The sequence below is a fragment of the Amblyomma mixtum genome, chromosome 1, assembly GCF_055824585.1.
Source record: "Amblyomma mixtum isolate Tamu chromosome 1, ASM5582458v1, whole genome shotgun sequence".
Lineage (NCBI taxonomy): Eukaryota > Metazoa > Arthropoda > Arachnida > Ixodida > Ixodidae > Amblyomma > Amblyomma mixtum.
The window spans coordinates 186,870,270-186,895,372 of record NC_143012.1 but is presented as its reverse complement, the minus strand read 5'-3'; the positions used below and the strand labels follow the sequence as shown (position 1 = coordinate 186,895,372).

General features: G+C 48.3%; 1 protein-coding gene and 1 pseudogene across 3 annotated transcripts in view; one reads left to right on the top strand and one right to left on the bottom strand.

Annotated features, from left to right (window-relative positions):
• The window catches only part of LOC149370240 (uncharacterized), a 30,532-nt gene that overhangs the window by 4,187 nt on the left and 1,242 nt on the right, over positions 1-25,103 (bottom strand). Inside the window, exon 1 of one of the 3 annotated variants that reach the window (XM_089560803.1) lies at positions 19,207-19,972. The exons of 1 other annotated variant lie outside the window; for it this stretch is intronic. In XM_089560803.1, coding sequence (XP_089416929.1) covers positions 19,207-19,818 — 612 coding nt within the window. In that variant the 5' untranslated portion in view covers positions 19,819-19,972. Of the gene's footprint in view, positions 1-2,788; positions 3,704-19,206; positions 19,973-25,103 lie in introns of those variants that run through there. One more of the 3 variants, XM_089560818.1, reaches the window with a different exon arrangement.
• On the top strand, positions 12,522-14,506 carry LOC149370241 (uncharacterized; annotated as a pseudogene).

Genomic DNA, 25,103 nt, shown 5'->3' with positions numbered 1-25,103 from the left:
CTCCCTTGATGCTTTCCATGCAGAGATGTGCGTTGTACACTGGGACGACGTATATAACCAAAAGAAGGCGAACGAATCATATCAAGGCTTTGTAGAAAAATTTAACACTATATATCACAAGCATTTTCCGCTTAAAAGCAAACGAAAGAACAGGAAAGTGCAAAAGCCATGGATATCACCAGAGTTATTCGCGTGCATCAAAGAAAAGAATAAACTGTAAAATTCTTTCGTTACATCCAAAAACATTTCCGTTCTGGATGAATTCAAGAAATACAGAAGTAAGCTAAACAATGATATACGTAATGCAAGGAGACGTTACTATGAGAATTACTTTCGTACAGTTGATCGTCCTGACATATTCTGAAAAAAGCTGCGTTCCCTTGATGACAAGTACATCAACGCAGCAGTCAACAAGGTCACTATTGATGGAAAGGACCATGCAGGCAATAACTTAGCTGAAGCATTCAACACTCATTTCACGCAATATATTGAACCTGCCTCTGAATTGCACCATTGACTTATCACAAGATGTCCAGACACCCTTTTTCTTGTACCTGCTGATGAAAGAGAAATTATAGAAATTTTTTTTCATGAATTATCAAACTCCACCTCTTGTGATGTTAACAACGTACAGATTCACCCTGTCAAACATATCATTGAATGTCTCTATGCCGCCGCGGTGGCTCAGTGGTTATGGTGCTCGGCTGCTGACCCAAACGACACGGTTCGATCCCGGCCGCGGCGGCTAGAATTTATTTGGAGGAGAAATTCTAGAGACCTGTGTACTGTGCGATGTCAGTGCACGTTAAAGTACCCCAGGTGGTCGAAATTTCCGGAGCCTTCCACTACGGCGTTTCTCATAGCCTTAGTCGCTTTGTGACGTTAAACCCCATAAACCAACCAAACCAACCAATCTCTATGCCCTTCTTGCTTATATATATAACTTATGCTTAGAAAGAGCAACTTTCCCCTTAGATTTGCAGGTAACAAAGGAGTCTGTCCGTTACAAAAAGGGTTACCAGAATGACTTCGGTAATTACAGGCCAATCAGTATTCTTCTCGTTTTTTCTAAGGGCCTGGAAAAAATTATTCTAAGACGAATGGAAAAATTTCTGCAATCGCTGAACATAATTACTAGTTCACAGTACGGATTTAGACAAAATAAATCAACAGAACTCGCCACTCTTCACCAGAAGGAATATATATATCAGAACACTTTGAAAACAGAATATTAGTATTAGTTATTTTTGTTGACTTTACTTAGGCTTTCAACAGAATTAGCCGTAACATTCTTTTCGAAAAGCTATAATTATATGGGATACGAGGACAAGCCTTATTTCTTATGAAATCTTATTTATCATCTCGAAAACAATACGTTCAGATTGGTAACTTTAAATCATCACAACATTCAGTTAGCACCAGTGTCCCTCAAGGAAGTATCCTTGGTCCTTTGCTGTTCTCTTTCGTTACCACGGCAAAAGGACCGTTTTTTATGTGTCTCACACAAACATTTTTTTCTAGAAAAGTGTGATAGATAAAAGTACATAAAATGCCCAACAATGACTGAGATATAATGTGCTTTCTAATGAAATTTATTTGCACACAGATTGTGGTTTGAAATGTTGTGAAAAAAATCAATAAACACAATAAAAAATAAAAAGAACAAAATTTGTGTTATGACAACTTTCAAACCACTTTTACTAAAAAAAAATCTAGAAATTACAAAACAATTCAAATTCTTACTAAAACATGGCATTAAAGTATTAAAATTATAACTTGAATAGTTTTCGAGCTAGAAATTTTTTCTTTATGCCTCTTGAAAAGGCTCATTTGAGAGTGTCCTTGATCTGATTTTTACAGTCCAACAAACAAAAATTGGAAGTGTAATGTTACGTGCCAAACGAAAGCTTGGTAAGCGTGCTTTAAAAAATACAAATCAGAACTTATAAGAAAAAATTAAAAAATGAAATATAAAAACACAACAAAGTATAGCTGCAATATAGCGATATATAGTATGCGATAAGTAGACTTGCGATAAAGCTGCGGAATCGAAATCCGATGTTAGGACATCGTCGTCCGAGTCACTGCTGCTCGGAGCATCCTGAAAATCAGCTGCAGAGGCTGAAGAATCACGCGCAGTGGGACTCTCTCGAGCGCGCGAAGTGCCCGAGCTCGACGCGACGCCATCCTCACCGCGTGTTATGTCGCAATAAATCTATGCTCTAAGGGACCCGCGGGGAAATAACGAACTAGGCCGAAAATGGAACTGTCTGAACAACAAACCAGATGCGCCCGCACAAGCGGACGGGAAAAAGAAAGCGAAACTAACAGGCCAAAGTTCCGGGATCGGATTGTGCAGTTACAGCGCCTGAACCAAATTCCGACAATGCAACATCGTCATCAGAGACTCTGCTACTCGTAGCATAGATGATAATTGCAGTCGATGCAGTAGAATTGCGTGCAGCAAGGTTTTTCCGAGCGCGCGCCCGACGCCACACATGGAGCGTCCTCGCCGTACCCTCCGCTTCAAGGGCATTTCAAAAATTCGCGCGTCATGGGAAATTGCAGTCTACTAGACACCGAAACTGTAGTCTCCGAAGAACAAATTAGATGGCGCCACATCACCGTAACCACGCGCATAAAAAAAGTTGGGCCGCGGCTACGCTTGTTTTAGCTTAAGGTTTCATACATAGGGTTACAATTTGGGCATAGCTTTCTAGCTCTTCCAAAACGTGTTGTCTGGCACTTTCACCGAGTTTAAACATGCTGTGTAGCGGCGAGTCTTTACCTCTTCTTCCACAACGCCGTCGTCTTCACTCTGTAAGAAGCGCTTATGAGCCTCTTGACGTCGGCGTTTAGCGAGACGCTCCTCTCGTTGCTCGGGTGTTTCACTAGCTCGTTTGGCTCTGGCGTTTTCATTCTTTCTTCGAAACCGCTCGACGTCTCGCGAAGTACAGTCGTCGCTCACCTGGCCACTCTTAATCGACGCAGCCAAACGGCGCAATTCGGCGTCCTTTTGCCGCCGTCTAGCAAGGCGTGCCTCTCGTGCTTCTGGCGTTTCAGCCGCTCGTCTAGCCTTCCACTGTTCATATGCTCGCTGCTTTTGAGCCAACTCCCACGCCACCACTTCTGGGTCTTCTTTTCCTCCTCCCATGGCGAATGTCTGCGCCTCTTCTACGGGCGCTCTTATATATATTTTCCCTCCTTCCAAATGCGCAGTACCGCGCGGCAGCGGGCGAAGGTGAAAACCAGGGGTGTAGCTGAACTAGCGAAGCGGTCCACGCACGTAAGCATGTAAGTCGCCATCTTGGACGCCGGGTGAATGGATGATATGGCTTTACCCTTTGTATGGGGTGGCAGCTTGCGCCACCTAGCCTATACTTCCCCCATTGTTAATTGATTTTTCTTTTCCCTTTCTTTCAATTTCGCTCTTACAATGTCTAGTTCGGCTATCCTTTTCCCCTCCAAATTCACCCCTCCCTTGATTTCGGCCACCAATCTGCACACCGTTACCTTATATGGGCCCCTGCTCATCAGGGGTTGGCAGGAAACGAGGCACGCAGCCGCCCGCGCGCTCTCTCACCGGGCTGTTTTGTCCTCCCCATCCGATCAGGAACCGGATTTTAATCCGGTATATACATTCAAAGATATTACAACATATTATCAAAATTGTCATCGCCTTTACCCTAGCCCATGTAAAGGCCTGAAGAAGGCGGATGAGCGGCTCCTTCTCCGCCTTCTCACCAATACATTGCTGTGTCCGGCAGCGCTAAAACATTTTGACCCCTCCTTTAGCGGCTGCTGCCCACACTGTAGTGCAGTGTCTTCTGACACCTATCACATGGTGTGGGCCTGCCCCTCCAACCCCGCTATTCCCCCCATCCTCAACCCAACCCGGGAGGACTGGGAGGCGACCCTGCTCGGCTGCCACGACTTACAGGCCCAACAAGCCTTAGTCGGGCGCGCCCGGGCGGCGGCAACCGCCACTGGGGTCCCATACTAGGGACCTCCACCTAGCGTTTGTAAGGATCGGTCCCTTACGGGCTGATCCAAACATGCCTCCTGTTCATTCTTAATAAATGTTTTCACCACCACCACCACCAACAACACCACCACCAACCTCCCCTTCGTCAATGTCACGCCTTTCCCATCCACTCGCCCGTCCTCCCCAGCAAATCCCAGCGCTATCTCTGTCTGTCGTTGTCCCCGCTGGGAGGGCTGGGCGGAGTTCTGCGCCCCTCAGAACCAAGTGCTCTATGGTTTCCGTTTTACAAGCAGAGCACAAAATATCCACTCCTTCAAATTTGGACCTATACGTTTTTGTTCTCAGAGTCCCTGTCCTAGCCTCAAAAAGCAGTGAACTGCCCCGCGAATCATATAACCGCTCTTTTTTGATGTCCCGTTTTCGTGTCCTATGTATACCTAGCGCCGATTTTTCCTGCATTCTTTCCACATTTCTTTCTGTCTCCTTTACCTCCACTTTCACGCTACCATTTTGCTGCGTCCCATCCCTCACCCGTAATACTTCGTTATAGCTTTCGGGTTCTATTTGTCCATTTTGTGTTAATACTTTTCATGTATATATACTTGTACACCTTTTTTGCCCACCTTGTTTCCTCCATTTGGGTTAGTCTCTGATCATATTTCAGTTTGCCGATTGCCTCCCGAACTTCGAATGACGCCCAGCCCATTTCTCCTTGGACTCCCTCATTCGGAGTGTTCCCATGGGCTCCCAAGGCTAGCCTTCCTACGCTTCGTTGTCTGACCTCTAGACTTGACTGTATTTCTGATTTCATGCACAGGACTGCATCCAAATGTGAGGCCCGGTACCATGATTGCCTTCCATACCCCTCTAACAATCTCATACCTATTATAGCTCCATAGTGCTCTATGTTTCATAATGTCTGAATTCCTTTTTCCTTCAGAATCCTCTCATGCTCTTCCAGATATTTTTTCCCTTCACTTAGCCGTACACCTAGATACTTATAAGTTCTCACATGGTCTATAATAGTGTCCTGTATTTCTAGTGGGTCTCCCCTCTCATCATTATATACCATTATCCCCGACTTCTCTCTACTGAATTGGAGTCCTAGCTTGTTGCCCTCCTCACCACAGATCTTAACTAGTTCCTGCAGCCTATCTCGCTTGTCTGCTAGTAGTACAATGTCATCCGCATACATTAGTCCAGCATATAACTCACGTCAGCTCCTACCCAACTCTCTTCCAACCTCTTTTCCATTTGGCTCATGTATACCATGAAAAGTAGGGGTGATAGTGGGCAGCCCGGTCTTAGCCCTCTTTTAATTTTAGCTGGTTTTGTAGCTTCTCCCTCCCATGTTACTACCACCTCATTGTCTGAATACATACGTTGTAGAAAGTCAACCAGATTTCTATTGGCACCATATCTCTTCAATTGGTCCCAAAGATTTTCCTGATTCACATTGACGTGTGCCCTCTTAATGACTAAAAATGCCATCCACAGAGGCCTCCGACTTGCCTCAGCTATCTCTATACACTGCATTATGACAAATAGATTGTCCTCCAACCGTCTGTCCTTTCGGAAACCGTTCTGCAACTCTCCCAAGATCTCCTCACGCTCTGCCCATTCTTCCATTCTCATTTTCACCATCTGCATTGCTGGCCTGTATATAACTGATGTGACCGTAATTGGTTGGTAGCATTTAATGTTGTCCTTGTTTCCCTTGCCTTTGTATATTAGTCTCATCCTGCTCACTTTCCAGTCTTTTGGAACGTCTCCTCCCTCTACTACTTTTTCAATGACCTGTCGTAATTTCAGTTTGCTTTTTTTGCCTAGTATGGTAATTAATCTCATAGGTATGCCGTCTGGTCCTGTCGCTGTTCCGATGGGAACCTTGCCTTTTATTCTGTCCCAGTCCCCTGCTGTCCTCTCCCTAGGCCCTTCCTCCCCTGTCCCTTCTCTCCTCTAGTCTGTCCGCCACAGGCTCTGCAAATGCTGCTTCAATTGTTTGTCTGATAAATTCTTGTGCTTCCTCTCCCTCTACCCTTTCTCCATCTTGTGTGGTCAGAGTGTGTTGGATGCCCTCTGTCCTCTTCCCTTGTAGCCTTATGTGCTCCCAAAACCTCTTTGCAGCATTCCTATCTATCTTATTTACCTCCATCATCCACTGGTCTCCTGCCTTTCCTATTTTGGCTTGGACTAATGCTGCTGCCTTCCTTTTTCTCTCAAGGTACTCACTCCATTTTGCATCCACTTCGCCCGGTGGGGCTCCCCTTTTCTTTGCAAACCTGTGCTCCCTAGATGCCTCTTGTTGTCGCGCTATGGCTGCCTTCACTTCCCTGTCCCACCAGCTTTTTGGTGTGTGTCTTTTTTTTCTTCTTCCCTTTTTGCTTTGGGCCTTCTCTAACCCCTTTGAAAAATCCCCACTAGGGCATCATGTGGCCACTCCCTATCCGGCTGCTTGGATACTATGTCTTCAATGTGTCCCGACACTTCCTGCAGTTGTGCATCAGTGAGGTTATGTTTACTTTCCTTCCCTTGAGTTCCTACTGCTGGTATTGCGCTACCAAATGTAATTTTGATGCTTCTGTGGTCGCTTCCCAGGCTTTTATACCTGCTTCGTCAATTTTCATGTCCCTGAACCTGTCATACAGTTTGTGTGACATTAGGCAATAGTCAATAGTTGAGTGCGAGTTATTTCTTACCCATGTTACTTTCCCTTCGCATTTTATTTCCGTATTAACCATTACTAGATCATGGGCACTGCAGAAGTCTCCAAACATCTTCCCCGTTGCATCTGTAGCTCCATCAAAGTATTCGAAGTGAGCATTCATATCTCCCAAGACGATTATTTCCCGATGCGAGCCTATGTTCCTGATGTCTTTAGGCATACATTTGAAATGCCCTTTATTCTCCTCACTCCCTGTTTTAAGGTATACAAACCCTATTATTGTTCTTAGACTCCCCACTATGCCATGGAGCCATAGATGCTCTCCGCAGTTCTCTCTTACCCTTTCCCAATCTTGCCCCTTTACTAATGCCCCTAGGCCTCCACCTTTACAGTCTTTCTCTTTTCTGTTACACCCTATCCAAGTGTAACCTGCAATGTGTGGCGGTTCTTCCATGTCTCTCAGGTGAGTTTCCGCAACCCCATATTAACCCAAAGGTTTCGGATTTTAGTTGTTCTTCGATTTCATCCCATTTGATTCGACTTCTTCCCCCTTGCATGTTAATGAACCCAACACTGAGAGGTTGCTTCCTTTTTGTTCGCCGTTCCCTTGCTCTGCACCCCCCCCCCCCCCCCTTCTTTCGCATTTGCTGCCTACTCCTTGGCCTGCAGGGTTATCCTGCGTGCCTGTAAAAAAGCCACTGCCCTACAGCCCATCCTCTTCCCAACCTGCCATCCCGCTGGCTCGGTGCCATCAGGGCAGAATGGGGGAGAGTTCCTGTCTCCGTAAATCATCCAGTTGACATCCATCACATCACATCTGAGGGACTTTCCCATCTCTCTGATTACTGAGTTGGCCCTCATGACCTGGTCCTCAATGTATGGGCCCTGTCCCCTGATCTCCGGGACTGCACAGAACAATGTGCACTGCCTCGGAGGTCGGACCTGAAGCAGAAAACTGGGTAGCATTCAGCATCGTTGTCAGGGTCCGTGCTAATCGATGCGTCAAAAAATTGGCATTGGTTTAGCTCTGGTTAAACCGGGTAAATTGCATTAGCAATGGCTGCATGGACTTACCGGTGTCAAGTCATTTTTATGCCATAACCGCTCACACACAGAGCGCACACTTCCGAACGGATTGTCAGTAAACCGTCGCTGGAACTCGCGTGTAGCCGACGCATATTCCTCCACTCTCCGAGCATATTCGGAACGTTTTTGCTCGCCGGTAGTGCCGGGTTCGACGGCAGCGAGTAGTACGGTTCATGCTTTCCGCCTTTTCTCCAGGCGTGCCTGTCGTTCTTCTGCTGTTTCACCTGCACGTAGTCTCTCCCGTAATTCGTTCTTCCGTTGATTCCTGGCAACATCGGTAATCCGCTGTTTTTCGAGTCTTTGTGCGCGTTCTTCTGGCGATTCTTCGGCGCATTGCCTTCACCTGGTAGCATTGCGGCGTTCCTGAGCAGTCAGGTGTTGAGATTCATCAGTGACTGATGACGTGCAACCACTCTGCGAGGTAGAACGTTGTCGCTGAGCTGCATCCTTAGCATGACGCTTTGCAAGACGTTCTCCACGCTGTTCTGGCGTCTCTTGTGCACGTTGTCGCTTTCTCGACCCAAGCAAAGCATTCACGCTGTGGGGACGCTTTCGTCCCCTGCGTTCGCTTTCCCTTAACGCGCTAGTTCCCTGTGGTTAGCTCCTCCGCAAAGCACTCCTCTCGGTTCGGTGACTTTCCACTAACAGGGGAGGGCGCTCGCGTCGCAGCGACACCAGCGCCACGGATGGCGTTTTGCTGCGCGCTCGCGGGGAGCTACGGGGCCTCTTCTCCCTGGGATCGGGAAGCGAGCAGACGTTTCGCTCGCAACTTCGCTCTTCGTCGACGGGCGCCTCTTGGTCGGAACTTACTCCCGCCGAGCCCGTCCCGCTCGACCTCGGAGTTTATCCCTTTGCCCTACCGTGGGCGGACGTTCGCTCGTAGCCGTGCTGGTGAGTCGGACATCCTAGATTCCTCAGTGTATTTTGTTGCTAGCTGGCGTTATTGTTGTTATAGCAATAAATGCCTTGTTTGTGTCAGCCAGTGTGTCGTTCCTTTGTTCCCGCAGAGCAAGGCCCGCCGTGGTCGGCGTGCGCTCAGTAGCGTACGCGACCACGGGGTGGGATAAGCGCGGTTTTGAACTGTGTCAGCCGCGCTTAAACGGGGAATACGTGTTTATCTCCCCCATTTTAACCCCATATCTGGCAGCCCAACGTGGGGCCTGCTCTTGGAACATTGGACGACAGTCTGTTCGGTTCGAGGAACGCTCTTTGTCCGGACTTGACAAGTGCTAGGCCTAGAGTGAATTTTGATCGCTAGGACCTGCGGCATGCTTTCTTGAGTGCGAGGTGTATTGCGCTGCAGCATGTTTGAACTTTTCGACATGCTCAGCATGTTTTTTTTGTGAAGTTTTCTTCCTGGAGTTTCTTCAAGAACCACTTGGTCCGCATCGAGGGAGCGCGAGGCCTAGCGCCCGCGGAGTTGCCGAGCCCGAAGCGAGTGAGTACGGAAGCCGCGTGGGTGGTCCGAGTTTTCTGTATATATTTTCTCGCTGTCTCTTTTTCGACTCTGGGAGTTGCGGCTACGGGAGCCGGGTGGCCTGGGGCCACGGGTGCCGTAACGAGCTCGCTGGTATTGCAGCTCGGCACCGGGCGTTCCGACACCGTCCGATACGGTGGGCGCCGATCACTCAGCAGCTGCTTCGTGCAGTGAGCGGGGAGGACCACCCCACAACGCTGATGTCTCCTCGCGGCTGCGCGCACGAAACCCGTTTCGGGTCTTTCTTTTGTTGGAGGTCGTCGACCATCACAGTGGTAGTGAGGCCTAAGGCTATTCATAGCTGCCTGCGCCATGTCAAAAGTGACACGACCACCGGACCGTGGTGTTGAGAGGGGGCGCACTTTGCTGGCCGCCTGTTTTTTTTTAATCTCGCATGAACCGAGCATTCTCGTTCAACTCAAGAAAGGGCTTTGTTCACTCGAACTTTGCGTTGCACAGCCGCCCGACACGTTTTGCTAGCGAGTTGAGCATTGAGCCACCAGGCCCTTGTGTACGCCGTTTCCCCTCCCGTGACCTACGTTAAAGGCATGCGGAGTGTGTTTCGGAAATTTTGCAGATCCAGTGGAGCCACTCCGGCTTGCTGTCCTGTGCACATCGTCTCGCTGCCGCCTGCTGCGACGGAGCGGCCTGTATCCTGTTCGCCGCATCCATCCGGGGCAGCCGTGGCGAGACCAGACAGCAGCCACCTCCGGCTGCTGTTACCCTGGCGACTACTGCGGAATCTTGGCCTGCAGTGGTCAACCGGCCCTCCTCTTCGCGGGCCTGCGGACACGTAGTCCGCGGGCCATGCGAGTCGTCCCAGCGGAGACCTTCACGTCGCCTTCGGAATACCGCGGAAGACTGCGTGCACTCTGTCGGCGTGACCTCCGCTGCACGACCTGCCTCAAGTGCATGAAGACCAGGAGACTCCTCCATAGCATGTAACTTGCAGGCGCGGGGGTCTATTTAAGGTTGGGGGGATGTGGGGACGCTTTCGTCCCCTGCGTTCGCTTTCCCTTAACGCGCTAGTTCCCTGTGGTTAGCTCCTCCGCAAAGCACTCCTCTCGGTTCGGTGACTTTCCACTAACAGGGGAGGGCGCTCGCGTCGCAGCGACACCAGCGCCACGGATGGCGTTTTGCTGCGCGCTCGCGGGGAGCTACGGGGCCTCTTCTCCCTGGGATCGGGAAGCGAGCAGACGTTTCGCTCGCAACTTCGCTCTTCGTCGACGGGCGCCTCTTGGTCGGAACTTACTCCCGCCGAGCCCGTCCCGCTCGACCTCGGAGTTTATCCCTTTGCCCTACCGTGGGCGGACGTTCGCTCGTAGCCGTGCTGGTGAGTCGGACATCCTAGATTCCTCAGTGTATTTTGTTGCTAGCTGGCGTTATTGTTGTTATAGCAATAAATGCCTTGTTTGTGTCAGCCAGTGTGTCGTTCCTTTGTTCCCGCAGAGCAAGGCCCGCCGTGGTCGGCGTGCGCTCAGTAGCGTACGCGACCACGGGGTGGGGTAAGCGCGGTTTTGAACTGTGTCAGCCGCGCTTAAACGGGGAATACGTGTTTATCTCCCCCATTTTAACCCCATAACGCCAAGGCAAGCGCGCGGCTAGAGTGTACAGCGGCGCCGCTGAGCGCCGCCTTTGAAACGGGGTGGTGGCAATTGCTCAGGTTTTTTTTTTGTTAATTTTGTTCAACTTCGTTGTTAATTCACATAAAGATTCGTCATCTTCTTTGACTACGGTTCCCTACACTTCTAACCTGATGTCACCTCTCTACTTTTCAGCCACCAATCCTCCAATCGCTTTTTGCTAACTTCGACTGCAGAATCATTCACATGACCATTGTTATCTTTAAACCCTGGGGCCTCCGGAAGAGTGACTGTGCCTGCATCGACATCCGGATGGGTACCATCACATTTGAGTATGAGGTGTTCAACTGTTTCCACAGAACTACCACACACAGCACATGTGTCATCATCTTCCTTGAAGATGATTTTTTTTTGTAGCTGCGCCTTTCCTGATCTGCCTTTTCCAGTATCGATATAGTTCTACGCTGTGCTTCTTTTCAATTTAATTAATCCAATTTTTAAATTAGGAGTTTTTAACCAGTCTTTTAATGCTCTTTCTTTTCTTCTCCGGCCTCGTGTCTGGCACACTTACTGGTTAGTTTTCTAGTTCTTTTCCGCCACTGTGAGTCAATGCTCTTTCTGTACATGTATTTAAATACCTCAGCTGCCCACCTGTTATCGTCCAATTTCCTGAGGCGTTCTTCATACAGTATTTTACTCTTAGCTTCCTGTTCTTCGAACTATGCCCAGCCCATATCCCCTTGTACTGCCTCGTTTGTGGTTTTGCCGTGGGCACCTAGTGCTAATCTTCCAACAGCTCTCTGATTTACGTCTAATCTTGACTGAACTTCTGCCCATAAGCACAGAACCGTATTCCTGAAAGTAAGCCCCGGAACCATTATTCCTTTCCAAATACCTCTCAGTACTTCATATTTGTTGTACCCCCATAATGCCCTATGTTTCATTATCCCGGCGTCTCTTCGTCCTTTTGCCCTAAGAGCCTGTTCGTGCTTTTCCGTGTATATCTGCCCTTCGTTTAGCCATATCCCGAGGTATTTGGATTCGGTCACTCTGGGCAATTCGTGGCCTTGTATTGTGAGCACCTGATCAGTTGTATCGTTCAAAATCATTACACCCGATTTAGTTGCGCTAAAACTGAAACCTAGAGTGTCTTCTTCGTCTCCACAACAATTAACCAAAGTTTGCAAATCTTCCTGTCTATCCGCTAACAGTACAATATCGTCCACATACATTAAACCCGGGAGCTGATGCTCAACTACATTTCCGTCTAATCTGTATGACAGATTATAACTTAAGACTACTTTCTTGTAGCCTTCTTTCCATATTTATCACATAGAGCATGAACAGCAGTGGTGATAGAGGACAACTTTGCGTTAATCTTTTGTGCACCCCCACAGTTGTGGTACTTTTTTATTCCTTTCCATGTAATTTCAACTTTATTATCTCGGTAGATTTCCCGTAGAAATTCCGTTACCTAATAATCGATACCTACATCATTTATTATGTTCCACAGGATTACTGCGTACGTTCTACATCCTACTTCTTGTCGGCAGTGTTAAAAGATTTCGGTGATGTGGGGCGTGGGAGCTCCGCATGCGAGGGACTTCTCAACACGGCTGCTGGGTGGAGACTGAAAGGTTTATTGCAGTAGAGGCAGAGAGAGAGAGAGAGGGAGAGTGTGAAAGGAAGCACTCCCTGTGCTGTGGGAGTGCAGACGGTCACAGTATGGCGCCCAGTCAGAGGGAATGCATCAGTCGGCAGGGCTGCAGGGGCCAGGTGTCGTTGCGGGAGAGGCCTGCCAGTTTCTGTGGAAGCGGCCGGCCCAGGCTAGTTTTCTTGGAAGTGGCCTCGATGTCGTGTCCGTTGACCAAGCGACTCAAGGCCGCTCTAGCAGCCCTTGCCTCCTTCGCGCGCACAAGCCGGCCACTTCCAAAGGTCTCTTCGATTTGGCAGCACCAGCTGCACCAGTTCGAAGGGTGCAGCACCGTCATCCTCGTTTTTCCGGTGCCGCGCGTGCCTTCTGCACTTTTTTCCTCGTTTTGTCAAGGTGCAGGCCTAGTTCTACGCCGGTTCTTGGCAGCCGTGCCCCAGCTCGAGGCGAGGGGACAAATAAGTTCAAGACGGCGTGCTACATACCGCCCAACCCCGAGCAGACGACGCTGAAGCTCGTTCTCCAGGGTGTCGAGAAGGAAGTTCGCTTTCTTCACAACGAGGATGGTTCAGCCATGCAGAACTCGGATGGTTATGTATACCAGGCATCAGGTGAGTGAAGCTAGCTGCATGCTGGTGATAAACACGTGGTTAGCTGTCGGAAGGGGTGGTTTTGCAAGTGTGGCAGTAGACGTGTAGACTGCGATTGTCGCTTGTTTCAGGTGCTGCTTGTCATTCTGGAATGTCAAGGTGTGCTGCTTAGACACTTCCAATGTTTGTCTTTGCAGACGGGCAGTGTGTCACACTGCGGTTTGCGGCCAGCAATGAGGACTTGCTCCCTCCAGCGCAGCCTCCGACACCAGTTTCCGCCACCGTCAGTGACGATGGGCGCCCGCTAGCCCCTCTTTGTCAAGCAGCATCCGCTGAAGACGCAGAATTATGGGGTAGCCAAAAAACCAAGTTCTTCCTCTCCAAATACTCGGAGATGAAGGTCTTGGTTGGAAAAACTAGAGCCCTCAGGTATGATATCCTTCATGTTCAAAATAACAGTTTGTGCAAGAGAGAAATGTACAGTAGCACTGGGCATAGTTTTTTGGATTGCTAGTCTCAATATTGCTGCAAAGTTGTCCAGATTACCCCGCGGTGTGTGCCTTGCAGCTTAGTACACAACTTTTCATCCCACACTGAGTGCTTGCAGTGTGTGGCTGCCGAAATGCAAATATTTTGATCATAGAATACCTGATAGCAGCGAACTTGCAGTATAAGAATACTAAAGAAACACTGTGCAGCCCTTGCATACAGGACATGGCAAGAGCTACGGCGAAAAAGTTGAATTACGTGTTTTGCTCTAAACTATGCTCTCTTTTTGTGTTTAGAATGCGAAAACTTTTGTGGCTGAAGCTTGCAGAACTTGTGAACAAGGAGTTCAGCTGCAACCTCACTGCCACTCAAGTCCAGAATAGATGGAAGTCGCTGGACCGGGCATATAAACGGTCAAAAAAGGAGAACAGTTCATCTGGGCACCATCGTGTCAGCTGTGGATACGAGCAGTAAGTTGCTATTGTTTCTTGGCCTGTACAGTGGCTTAATCACTTGTGTATCACACAGAGAGCTGGCTGACATACTTGAGAAACAGCACAGCGTGAACCCCACATTGCTGTTGGAGCCTGGGGCAACAATACTCCCAAGTGGAAACCCAGGGTGAGGAAGATTTACATATAGCTTGTGCAAAACCCTGGAAGTGATGTGGCGTCTGTTCGTGTACATTTTAAACAGGGGAAGCACGACAGATGAACTGCCCGAGCACCTGCCAGTGCCAACCAAGGGTGACAGAGCACCAAAGAGGAAGCGTAACAGCCGCTCTAAGCTTGCTCCCCTCCTAGAGGCCTTAGAAAAAAATTGGGGAGGCAAAAAAACAAAAAAAACAAGAGCAGGCGAGAGCTGAGCAATTTGAAGCTCGAAAGAGGTGGGAAGATGCCAAGGCCAAGCGGCATGAAGAACGCATGGCTTGGCTTGACCGCCTAGCTGATTTATTGGCTAAGCAGCAAGGTCAACAATAAAGTTGTTACCACAGCACTGCACACTCAACTTTCATTTCGAAAACATTGCTCATATATGGGGCAATATATTATGAAAAACACGTACGATGACCCGCCACTGAGCTTAAGATATCTAGCACTGCTCTTTGGCGATGTACTCTCCGAGAGGGCAGCTGTAGTCAGGTAGGCTACAGAGCCAAAGTCTCCTTCAGAGTCGTCATTGCCCACATCTTCTTCCTGTGGCAATGATGTCATCTCCAGGAGGAAGTCCCTCTCGTCGTTGCATAGGTTGTGCAGCACACATGCGGCCATGACCACATAGCAGCTCTGCGCAACACTTTTGGCATCCACATGATACAACCCCCTGAATCGCTGCTTCAGCATCCCAAAAGTGTTTTCGATTGACACTCTTTGTTGACTGTGTTGCCTATTAAAGTTTCTTTTCCATGATGGCAATGAGCCCTCATTATCCCTGAACGGTGTCATTAACCAAGGCATCAAGGGGTATGCACTGTACCCAAGAATGTAGCTTTCACCGCATTCTAAGGCTGCACGTGCGAAAAACGGGCTTTCCGTTAATATGCGGGCGTCGTGCACTGATCCCGGAAAGCTGATGAAAACATTTAGGAACTTGTTCCTGTCGTCACCTATTCCCTGTAGGATGATGGATGGCCACTTCTTGCGGTTGAAGTACGACTGCGCAGATTCGCTGGGGGTTAGGATCTGGATGTGCGACCCGTCTATGCAGCCGATGGCGACCGCTCTTGGCGAGGAAACCGGCCTTGATGCGGTTCACCTCTCCCGCTCTACTGGGCCAGCATATAACTTCATCGCTAGTAGCGTGCAGGAAGTGGATGACCCGTGTCACGCAAGCGTGCACAGATGACTCGGTAACATCGAACTTGTCGCCTATGGCAGACATTGACATCTGTGACCCGATGTACACCAGTGCAATGAGGCATGTTTTTTTGGCAGATATTTGTTGACGACCTTGCACTGCGCTTGGATAGAAGGCCGAAACCCTGAATTTACCACTGATCCAGTCAGACGTCTCCCTGGACAGCCTGAAGAGCCTTTTAAACTCATACTCATGGTACCTGTTGACAACGTCCTCGCAGCCAGGCACACGAGTGGCATCTTGCCGCACCAACGCGCATGCAACCAAAATGCACACTTCGTCAAACTCATCGTCGCAGTCGTCGTTGGAGTCGTCATGAAAGTCACTGTAGTCATCGTCGTCACTTTCAGCGTCGAGCAGCTCCAAAGAGGCTTCAAAAAGGGCCATTACGGTGGTGCTACGGCAAGTGATACCTGCGAATTGACGATGCACTGCACACACCCTGACCGAGATATAAGCGGCTTCTAGGCCTACACTTGTGTCCTCGTTTTGGCAGCGCTGGTGTTGCTGGCTGCACTTGAACTGGCGCTGCACATTGGCGGCACCGCTGCGGCACTTATCAGAACTGGTGCAGCCAGTGCAAGCTAAATCGAAGAGACCTCAAGAAAACTAGCACAGGCCGGCTGCTTCCACAGAAACTGGCAGGCCTCTCCCCCGACGATACCCGACCCCTGCAGCCCTGCCGACTGACGCATTCCCCATTCCCTCTGACTGGGCGCCATACTGTGACCGTCTGCACTCCCACAGAACAGGGAGTGCTTTCTTTCACACTCTCCCTCTACTGCAATAAACCTTTGTCTCCACCCAGCAACCGTGTTGAGAAGTCCCTCGCATGTGGGGCTCCCACGCCCCGCATCAACGCAACTTTTTAACGCTCGGCATGCGTCTCATACAAGATACTCAAAGGTCCTTTACCCTCTCCTGGTGCCATAGTCAAGAGTAAAGTCTTCATCATAGACCATTGTATGTTGATGTAATGTTCAGAGAGAAGTCCACTTCACATTCCTCCACCTGTTCTGCTATGTTCTGCTATCGCATAACTTGTAAAGCCTGGCTGCACCTATCTTTATGCCGTAGTGCTTGTACACTTCACATTCCTCCACCTGTTCTGCTATGTTCTGCTATCGCATAACTTGTAAAGCCTGGCTGCACCTATCTTTATGCCGTAGTGCTTGTACAGTTCTCGAGAACCTCAACCCAAGGCAGTAACTTTTCTCGTGAAACTTCATCCGCTAGATTCTTGGCGAACAAGCGTCTCTTTATGTTCACAGAACGCTGGTCATCTATCATGTGTTGCGGAAATAAACGTGCGCCGTAGAATGCTTCTCTCAGCTAAACGGGCGCATTGTTCGAGCTCAAATTTCGCACAGAAATGGTGTTTGGTCGGCAGAATTGTTTTATACCAAGTTTGCTTGGGGTATTTGCCTGGTTCGAACAGAATAAGTCGGATATTCACATCGTCTGCGGCGACGACGAAGGAAATTAAGCCGCTCTGTCAGCGATCGCACTGGTGGCGCCATCTCGTTTCTTCGCCGTGAAGAATAAGCAAATGTGGGGGATGTATGTTTGCAGGAAGTTTGAAGACTCTCTTTCAAATGCTTTTTAATTGGTCACAGAAAACGTAGTTTGGCAAAAACTGCGCAAAATTCGCAGCCTTTCGAATGCCTTTATCAATAAATCTTTTCGAGCTTCGAGTGTCGTCTGCTTTCATCTGTTCGCTACCGGTACGGTTTGATGTCGTACACTGCCATAGAATAAACGCTACGAGTGCTCCGACGCCCTCCTGAAAGCATTTTTGCACTATGCTGTCTGTGTGGATACCATTTGGTTCTCCTTTATTTGCAGAGGGTCGGGTAAGGAGTAGCGGCGGTGCGTTAGCTCCCACCAGGCAGGATTTTGGTGGCCCTGATAAGGGCCGTTTCACGACATGTTCTTGAGATCCTGTGCAGCTCAGACGTCAAAGTGGCCGCCGTTGGCTTGGATGCACCTCTCCAGGCGTTCTTCATAGCTTCTGAACACGTTTGCCCGCATTTCATCCATGATCTGGTCAAACGCGTCCTCAATGCGGGCCTTGAGTGCAGCGACGCTCGTCAGTGTGCCGGCACTGTATACAAGCAATTTTATGAAGCCCAAACAAAAAAATCGCACGGGGTTAGATCAGGTGACTTCGGAGGCCAGGGCATGTTTTCAGACCTGCGGCCCATCCACTTGCGCGTGAAATTTTCATCCAAAAAATGCCGAACCTTTGAGGCGTAGTGCGCTGGGGCACCGTCATGCTGAAAAATGCAGACCCCTTGCTGCATGTGTCTTTCGTTCAGCTCAGGCAGAACACCGTTCTGCAGCAGCGACAGGTAAGAGTTGGCAGTGACAGTATCACTGAAAAAAAATGGTCCTACGACCTCTTCTCTCCAAATCCCGCACCAAACTGCCACACCTGGAGAGTGAACAGGACATGTTGTTGAAAACCTGGGATTTTCCCGGGACCACTGCCGTGTGTTTTGTCTGTTCACTGCGCCGTCAATATGGAAAATAGATTCATCAGTGAGCAGTATGAACTGCAAATATCTAGGGTCTGCAGCAATTCTTCTCTGTTCTGCGCGACAGAACTCCAATCTTTGTGCCATGTCCTGGGCGGCAAGTTCGCGGAGCACGCGAACTTTGAAAGGACGCAGCCCTTTCTTCCTAAAGTGCCGACTCACTGTTGACGCTGTGGTGCCGAATAGCAAACTTGCGCGTCGGCAGGAAAGCCGTGGGTTGGAGTCGAAAGCGCACTCAACTGCATCAGCAATAAAACTCCTGGAGCTTCCAACATCGCATCTTTGAAAGGTCTTGCGACAGTTCCAGTTGAGAGAAACTTGTCGACCCACCTTTTCAGATTCTCGATGCGGCGGTCGGCGATGGAAACCCGCACGAAACTTCTTACGCACGAAGTGCATGGAATTGGATGCGCACATCCAAGACACGACCATGGCCTTCTCTTCGTCAGTGTATGGTCTCATTTCTCGGTAGTAAGCTTCCGTACTTTAGGAAAGAAGGCAAGACTGAAAGCACAGGCTCAGAAGCTGCAGTCGGTAGCGAACAGACAAAAGCAGACTACACTCGAAGCTCGAAAAGATTTATTGCTAAAGGCAGTCGAAAGGCTGCGAATTTCGCGCAGTTTTTGCCAAACTACGTTTTTCGTGACCAATTAAAAAGCATTTGAAAGAGTGTCTTCAAACTTCCCGCAAACATCCCCCACATTTGCTTAATCTTCACGGCGAACAAACGAGATGGCGCCACCAGTGCGATCGCTGACAGAGCGGCTTAATTTCCTTCCCCGTCGCCGCAGACGATGTGAATATCCGACTTATTCTGTTCGAATCAGGTAAGTACCCCAAGCAAACTTGGTATAAAACAATTCTGCCGACCAAATACCATTTCTGTGCGAAATTTGAGCTCCAACAATGCGCCCGTTTAGCTGAGAGAAACATTCTACGGCGCGCGTTTATTTCCGCAACACGCGATACGTTTCGAGGCAGTTGTTTAAGCATCTCATCTGTGTCTACGGGAACATCCTGGATCCTTTGATCCCAAACTGATCCCAGTTCATCAACCACCTGATCTGGACGAAAGCAATGCGTGGTGAAAGCAGTCGTTCAGCCACAGGGTTCAGAGGTGGCAGACCGGGTGGTAACGGGGGGTAACGGTAGCCGTTAGACGCACTGTATAACGGAACCTTTTGCTCCCCCAGACTTGCTCGGCTACACACCTTGGCATTTTGTACAGTCTCATCGGCCCGCTCTGGGTAAGCTAAGTGAAGAGTAGAGTACATAAGCTCGCTTACCGGTGTTAGGACATTCTTATGCCATAGGCGATCGCACACGCTTCCGAAAGGATTATTCGTGAAACGGTTGTGAAACTCCGGCGTAGCCGAATCGCATTCACCAACTCGTCGATCGTAGTCCGAACGTCTTTGCTCCTCCACGTCTCCAGTCTGGACGGTCAAGCCAGCAGCAGCTAAAGATTTGCACCTTCTTTTCTTCAAACGTGCGGCTCGCATTTCTTCGCTCTCTTGTGCACGTTGTCTTTTACGGGCTTCATTCCGTTTTGCCTGCCGGGCAGCGTCGCGAGCTCGTTCCTTTTCCAGCCTTTTCTCGCGCTCTTCAACAGTCTCCTGGGCACGTCGTCGTCGCTTGGTTGCATTCCACCGTTCTTGGCTATTCTGTGATTCCCCACCTGTTGATGTCGAGTCTTCACTCTGTAAGGCGGATAGAAGGTTCCACTCGGCATCATCAGCCGTCGACACGGTATCCCGAGAAGCACAAAGCGCTCGTCTAGCAGCGTATTGAGCGCGCCGTTTTGCTAACCGTTGTTCACGTTCTTCGTCAGTTTCGTGCGCCCGCTGTTGCTTCCTGGCTTCGGCGCGCCGTCGGTGCTTCTCTTTGACAGACTGCATAGCCGCATAGCAACTGTTTTGCCCTTGTTAGAGGCTGTAGAGAATGGGAAAGGGCACGGGCCTGTGACTGGAACGGATACTTGTGGACACCACCACCACTGCCTGCATGCCGAGGCGTACGCGCGTGTTTACTCCCCGTTTCCCTGTGAAAACTACGAAAGTAGTCCGCAAAAAAAAAAAAAAAAATAGAGAGGTGTGTCACTCCGCGCTGTTCTGTGGCCGAGTGGTCTAACGCGTCGCTCCGGAGTCAACAAGCAACTGGGGGTGCGTGGGTTCAAATCCCGCATGGTAAGCCCTTTTTTTTTTTCGCACCTTTTTTTTTTTCATCGCAAGTTGCATTTCGCGTGACTTGAATGAGAAATCTCGTTTTGTTCAGAATCGCTTGAATATTATGCCGTGTTCTGAAATGAACTGCATGCATCTGTTCATTTGATGCCGAAATTCGTTGTCAATGAGCTCGCACCGGCTTTTGGTTAGCAGTGGCGGTTTTCGCGATTCTGCAGCATTGTGACTACTTTTTAGATGCAAGCGAGAGATTTGTGTGAAAAGGTGACGTTCATTCGTCAGGTTTAATTAATTAATTAGCACAGTGGTGAGTGCTCCGCTGTGGCCCGATTAACAAGTGGCTGCCTGCAACTCGATTTCGCCGTTGCCGAGGAACCCGCTCCTTTGTGGGCATGTTATGAATTGTTCCGTGCAACCGGTAGCGGCGGATCCAGTCTTCGTCAAAAGAGCCTGGGACCGACTTTGGCACTGTGCTGTAGAGTAGCCCAAAGGACTTGGCGAGAGCAATTATTTTTTACTGATTGCAAAGTTCCGAAGCAAGATGTCTGTTAATTTATAGAAAGCTGGTTTATCATACAGGAGCGCAAAAAACATTCTAGACTTCTTAATCGCCTATTTTCTGACTGTATATGTGTAACATTCTTGTGCATATCTGCAATTCTTTTGTTTTTGTTAAGATATTTTTCGTTCTTAATCAAAGCGAGTTTTCCTTTGTCATTGAAAAGAGCTCTATAACTGGGCTATTACATGCGGCAAAAGAACAGTATATTTAAACTGATGGGTAAAATTATTTTTACACACACCACCTCGATATGGCCTGTTTTCCCGTGTTAAATTTAGAACATAGTGTTGATTCACACAGTGACAGAAAATAGTACTGCCTCAAGAGTTACATAATTGTTGTCGTGCATAAATGTATATGAAGGCAATAAAGAGGCAAGTCAGCTCATCTCCATTTCCCTGCTCTCCTAGAAGGGCAGAAGCTGCTCAGGCAGGATTTTCATGCAGCCAGGTAAAAAGAGTTCCAAGCTATGGGAGCATCAAGTAAGAATGCAGAAAAAGTCGTACAACGCTAGAAAAAAATATTTTGAAAGAGCAAACAATAAATGAGACAGGATAATAAAGAATGCTGACCCCAGTGTTTGCGAAAAATGATTTATTCTGGAAATAGCCAGTGGCATGGATCACAGTGCATTATTAAAGGACGTGCAGTGGAGGTACACCAACACACAATCAGTCAAGTGCTCCAAAATTGGAAAAAATAAATGACCGGGCCATCGAACAACATCATTTCATACAACGAAAACCTGACCAATGTCTGGACAGGGTTCAAAAAGCAGCGTATTTTCAGTCAACAAAATCAAATTCCTGGGACGTGTACTAACAAAGCCATGACTCGAAACAAACAAATTTACACTGAACTCAGCAAGAGCCAGCTGGAAGTCATTCACACCCCCCAAAAATTGAGGACAAAACATACAGTACTGGCTAACTGGAATGGTGTTCCAATTGGATGGTCCAAATGGACTATCCAATTGGACCATTTGGGTTTCCAATTGGTGAGCCCAGTTGGTCTTACCCATTGCATTCAATTGGTCCGCCGAACTGCACTGAATGTTTGCATGTTTGACGAAAAAGGTAGAACTAATATGGCACTTACAATAAGAGCTATCATGCAGCTTAGCCTAATAATTGTACTCATCACCTACAGCACCACTGGAGCTGAAATTAAATAAAATAACTGCACTCAGTGGGCAAGCGCCACCGGCCCCCGCATGAGAGCCTCATGAACTGGGTATATAAGTTGGAGCAGAAGTGTGTTCTCTGGATGTACATATTGAGCCAATGTATGCTACTAGTGCCTGAATGTGCAGTGTTGCTTGTGTGTGACGCATGTGTGTCTGTTGGCTTTGATTTCCATAAAAGCATGTTAATTTCAATTCCGTAGAAAAATGTTGATTGGCACTAGGCAGAGTGTCTCCCCACAGTCCTCATAAATCAGTTTTCCTTTTGCACGTTACAATGTGTTAAGTTGTAGAAATATTCATCCAAGATCGTAGAGCATATTATTCAAACATTTAGCTACCTTTCTCAATGAATGTAACATATTTTGTGAATATTTTCTGGGTCAAATAACTGCCTGGTCTAAAGGGTCCAATTGGCTAGTCCAGTTGGATCCAATTGGTCGGGGGCTAAAAACACAACTGTAACCAATTGGTTCCAATTGGGAAATCCAATTGGAAGCGATGGGAATGTCCATTTAGTTCCAACTGGAATGTCCAATTGGTTCCAATGGTTTTTTTGACTGGGTGGCACTGCATAACATGTCAAAATGACCAGACATTGACAGTAATGCAAGACAACACCAAACCAGGACTCCCTTTTCAGGATATGAAGATCAGATGCCCATACATACCGTTCCCAACCCTCACACACAAAATGAGGCACACTCGTGGCGGTGTGTGAATGTTCTAAATTTTTGTACAGCAAATTAAATAAATTCCTGTTCAATTAGTCGAACGAATCAAACAGTACACGTTCAAAATTTTTAAATGATTTGAATTTGCTCTGAAATTTTCAGATACTTTTCGAATAATTGACAAAACGCTTGATTAAGCTCCACTGTATTTTTCTGCAATGAATCATCCAAAAGCTGCACATACTGACAACGTGTACCACTATTCATATTCTAATTGGAAAAAGTACTATTTGCACTCCCTTACAAATTCTACTTGTTTACAGACACTATTAACACGACAACCTCACCACCTACACTACAAGTTACTGCCCGATACAATTTGATGCTAATGAGCATGTGCTTTTACACGTATGCACACACATGAGTGATCACAGCATGCCGATGAGTCCTTTCTCTTTCCTCGGTAGACTGATCAACACACACACCACTCACATGCACACACATTTCACGTTTCCACCCACACGTGCACAAAGGTGATCACAGCATGCCGATGAGTCCTCTCTCTTTCCTCGGTAGCATGTGTATTACACATCAATTAGAAGCCAGACAAGTTCCTCGATGCCACTTAAATCTTCATCACTGAAATCAGTGCTCGACTCATCAGAGGAGTTGCACAAGTCAGAAATGCTGAAGACAACCGGTTAAATTTCAGCGTCAACAATCATATCGCATTGCCATGCTCCAGCCTCAACTTGCTCCACATGAACACAACAGTTTTGCCAGTTTTCCTAGCTTACAGACACCAGTGCTTCCGGCAGGAGCTTTTCCACTTGAGCCAAAGTGAAACATTTGTTGCGACTTGCGATGTATTCCTTCACCTGGCTCCAAAAAGTTTAATGGGATTCAACTCGCAGTGGTACGGCGGTAAACGAAGCACTTCATGGCCATAGGTAGCCGCCAGGTTGTCGATGCGGTAGACAACGCTGGGTGTGTTTACCTTTTGAGAAAGCTCCAGCAGTTCTGCCCTCACCATGTCCTGTGACCACGGAACACCTTTTTTTGTGAGCCAAAGAGGAATATCAGCTTTGCGTGTAGACTTGGTAGGTGCTTTTTCAAGAGCCACGCTATGATATGGAGCATTGTCCATGGCGACAATGCTATGGGCCGGAATGTTTGGCAAAAGCTTGTAGGTGAACCATTTCTCAAAGTAGTAGCCATCCATCTCAGGGTGGTAGTCAGCGTGATTTGCCTTTTTTGCTCTGAAGAAGTCAGCAGCATCTTCCACGAATCCTGTTGCACTTTTCCCAGCATGTACAAGGATCAAACGGGCCCCTGAAATGACTTCAGTCTTGTCCTGCCAGACGTATTCTTTTGTGTGCCCTGCGTTGACCCAGGTTTCATCTAGGCAGATGATGCATCTGTAAATGCGAAACAACCGAGTGCACGAGTTAATGCTTGTAAGTAAACAAACACACTGCAGCATGTAAGCAGGCAACACACTGCAACAAACACACTGCTGACCACTGTCTCACAAACAGCCGCTCAAAGACAATCGAGAAAAAGAATTATCTCGGCTTTATTGCTCCCTTGTTCAGGCTTATATTTCGCGCCTCGGGCGGCATTTGGTAGCCAGTTTATATTCACTGTATGTTTGCATAGGGTGCTTGACTAATTCGGCAACATTTGAAATCTCTTCTTCGTTCGTGGCGACTGCGAACAAAAATTGTCAACGTTCGCAGTAGTAGCGCCAGTAACTCACACCACCGGAGCAAAGGGCAGTGTACGGTGGGTGTTTATTTGTTCCTATGGTGACGACGAGATGTCACTACCCATTGCGGTGCTACGACATTTTTGGCAGTTTTGTTGTTTTTGCTTGCCGCACCAATTGGGATTTAGCGATTAAATCTGACCCATGCCAGACACGTGCCCCACCCAAATGTAGCGCAAAACTGGCCGTGAAACGTCACCTCTATGCAAAAGGTCCGCAACAGCAACGTGGTTAAGACGATTTCTTTTAAATGTGTCATTCTGAAGCAGCACTCACTGTTACGACTACGAGGTTGCAACGCTAACATCAAGCTCTATGTGAAGCCAGTCTAAACGTGCTGCGTAAGAAAATAAGCAAGGAACGATTCGTACCTGCCCTGTTCTCGGAATTCCTTGATCGCCCGCAGGCACGTGCCTGCGACGCCAGGCAATGATGTCACTTCGCTCGATCAGCGCAACGTTCCGTTTTCTTTTTTCGAATGTGAATCCGATGTCCTTCATCAACCTCCACAACGTCGTTTTCTTGAAGTTCGGCAGGTCGTCGTCCTCAATGACAGTCTTTAGCACACTGTCCAGTATTGGGACTTCCCTCTTCACGTACATACCGTGCACTTTCAGACGGATGGTATGGACTGTGAAGCTGTCATTCTTGACTGTTCGCGAGCTTGAAATCTTCAAGTCGCGAGGTCTTTTCTTCGGAGACGCCAAAGGCCCACACAGACGCTCCGCCTTGATTTTGGCAACGGTATGAGGAGGTACTCCGGTGTCCTCGCTCACAGCACTCTGTACTCCCCGAACAGACTTCTCCGGAGAA